The sequence below is a fragment of the Habropoda laboriosa genome, unplaced genomic scaffold (assembly GCF_001263275.1).
Source record: "Habropoda laboriosa isolate 0110345459 unplaced genomic scaffold, ASM126327v1 scaffold65, whole genome shotgun sequence".
NCBI classification, from domain to species: domain Eukaryota; kingdom Metazoa; phylum Arthropoda; class Insecta; order Hymenoptera; family Apidae; genus Habropoda; species Habropoda laboriosa.
In genome coordinates this window covers 2,991,429-2,993,344 of record NW_017100254.1, presented here as the reverse complement: position 1 = coordinate 2,993,344, position 1,916 = coordinate 2,991,429, and the positions used below count along the sequence as shown (strand labels likewise).

Below are 1,916 nucleotides of genomic sequence, written 5' to 3'. Positions count from 1 at the left end.
AAATGAAGATTAAAAAATTACTTTTACTTTTTAGGAAAAAGCTTCATCAGACTGTGGAATTTATAAAAAGATGTACTATAGCAAAAAATTCATTACAGACTGAAATGACACAAACTCAATGTCATGAAGAAGTCATAGATATAGATAAGAAAGAAACAGAAAATATTATATACAATTTTCCTAAAGTAGGGGTATGTGTATTTATTATTTTGACTGTTATTTTCATAAATTTCAATAAATGAAAGCTATCTTATTTTCAATATAATGTATGATCAATTTACAAGCAATTTATAATAGAGTAGAATATAAATTTATGTAATTAACAAAACGTATATATTTGCATAATATTTATATTTTATCATAATTTAAAGCATAATTGGAATGTACAGCTTTCTATTGTTTTAGGGATTAATAAATTTAGGAAACACTTGTTTTTTTAATGCAGTATTGCAGTGCTTAGCACAAACACCTTTCTTAGTAAAAGTTCTTGATGATCTGCGCCTCCCTGGGCAGAAGTTTACTTTATTAGGGGGCAAGCACAAACTTGCTAATAGTTCAGAAGAAGTTGATCTAGTAAGTCAATTTTAAAAATATATTGTTAAGTATTCTAAACACAAAAAAATGTAAAATGTGTGAATATAAATTCACATTACTGAAAAACATAATGAAAAACAAAAATGAGTGCAGAATGAACTCACATTTATACATTTCTTTAATATATTAAAATAAATTCAAAATATATCAAGTAGTATTTGTTGAAATAATATTTATATACTTTTTCATTGCAAATTTCACTCAAGTTTTCTTTGCAATTGTAAACTTCAATACATTTTCCTTGTATTACTGTGGTACATATTTATTTAATAATAGTATATTGTTACTGTAACCATAGTAATGCGCTGTAAAAGATTTACTTTTAGATAAATTACTTAAATGTATTAAAAGAATATTTTTTTAGCCACCCATAGAAGGTACTTTAGAAAGTTGGGGTAGTTTTACATCAATTTTATGGAAGACACTTACAGAAATGCAAAATTCTGATGGACATCAATCCTACCGTCCATCAGAGTTGTTAAACGAGTTTAAGAAAAAAACAATGCAATGTATGGATGGAGGGCAACACGATTCACATGAACTTCTTAGACATCTCTTAGAAATAGTTCGAAATGAAGATCTCAAGGTGAGTATATTTGTATTTATTTTATTTACTCTTGTGTGATGTTTGTATGAAGTAGATCACTATGTTTTTTATTTTATCGATCAAACAAAACAATTTTCAACTTTGGTATTTCTTTGTATGTTCAAAAGAGATACTTATATAAGTTGGATTAATCCCGCCGATTAATAATAATTAAGATTTAACTTATTCATAATTGATCCCTATAACCATGATATAGTTCATGAAAGAATGATTATATTATCGCTAATTATGTATCATATTATCGTAAATGTTATTTAATTATTTTTTAATTTATAATATTTTAGTACACTTTATATTTTTTTGTGTGATTACGGTTTTTAGTAATATTTATGTGTGATAGCAAAAGCGTAATTGTTTTAGAGATATCAAAGTGTAATTCTGAAAGAATTTGGTTTGAGTGAAAAAACTAATCCAGAAGGAGTAGAAGAAAGCCTCAAGTCCCGTGCAAAATTCTACGGAAATCAGGCTAATGCAAGACTACTTGGAACAGAACTTGTTTTTCGTGGTGTATTAGTTTCTACATTGAAATGTCTGGACTGTCATCATTCATCACAGAGTACAGAACCCTTTTTAGATCTCAGTTTACCAGTTATGTCGGATAAGCCACAACCTCCAGTTTTAAAGTAAGAACCATTGTTTAAAATGTATGAAAGAGTAAAACAAGACATAAAACTATAAGACTAACTATATTGTCTAAAATATTCCTTGTGTTTTT

At 26.9% G+C, this 1,916-nt stretch overlaps 1 protein-coding gene across 1 annotated transcript in view; it reads left to right on the top strand.

The window, feature by feature from the left end:
- Positions 1 to 1,916, top strand: part of LOC108572240 (ubiquitin carboxyl-terminal hydrolase 45) — a 6,540-nt gene that overhangs the window by 1,332 nt on the left and 3,292 nt on the right. Inside the window, exons 4-7 of the mRNA XM_017934439.1 lie at positions 35 to 191; positions 406 to 573; positions 959 to 1,180; positions 1,562 to 1,824. Coding sequence (XP_017789928.1) covers positions 35 to 191; positions 406 to 573; positions 959 to 1,180; positions 1,562 to 1,824 — 810 coding nt within the window. The remainder of the gene's footprint in view (positions 1 to 34; positions 192 to 405; positions 574 to 958; positions 1,181 to 1,561; positions 1,825 to 1,916) is intronic.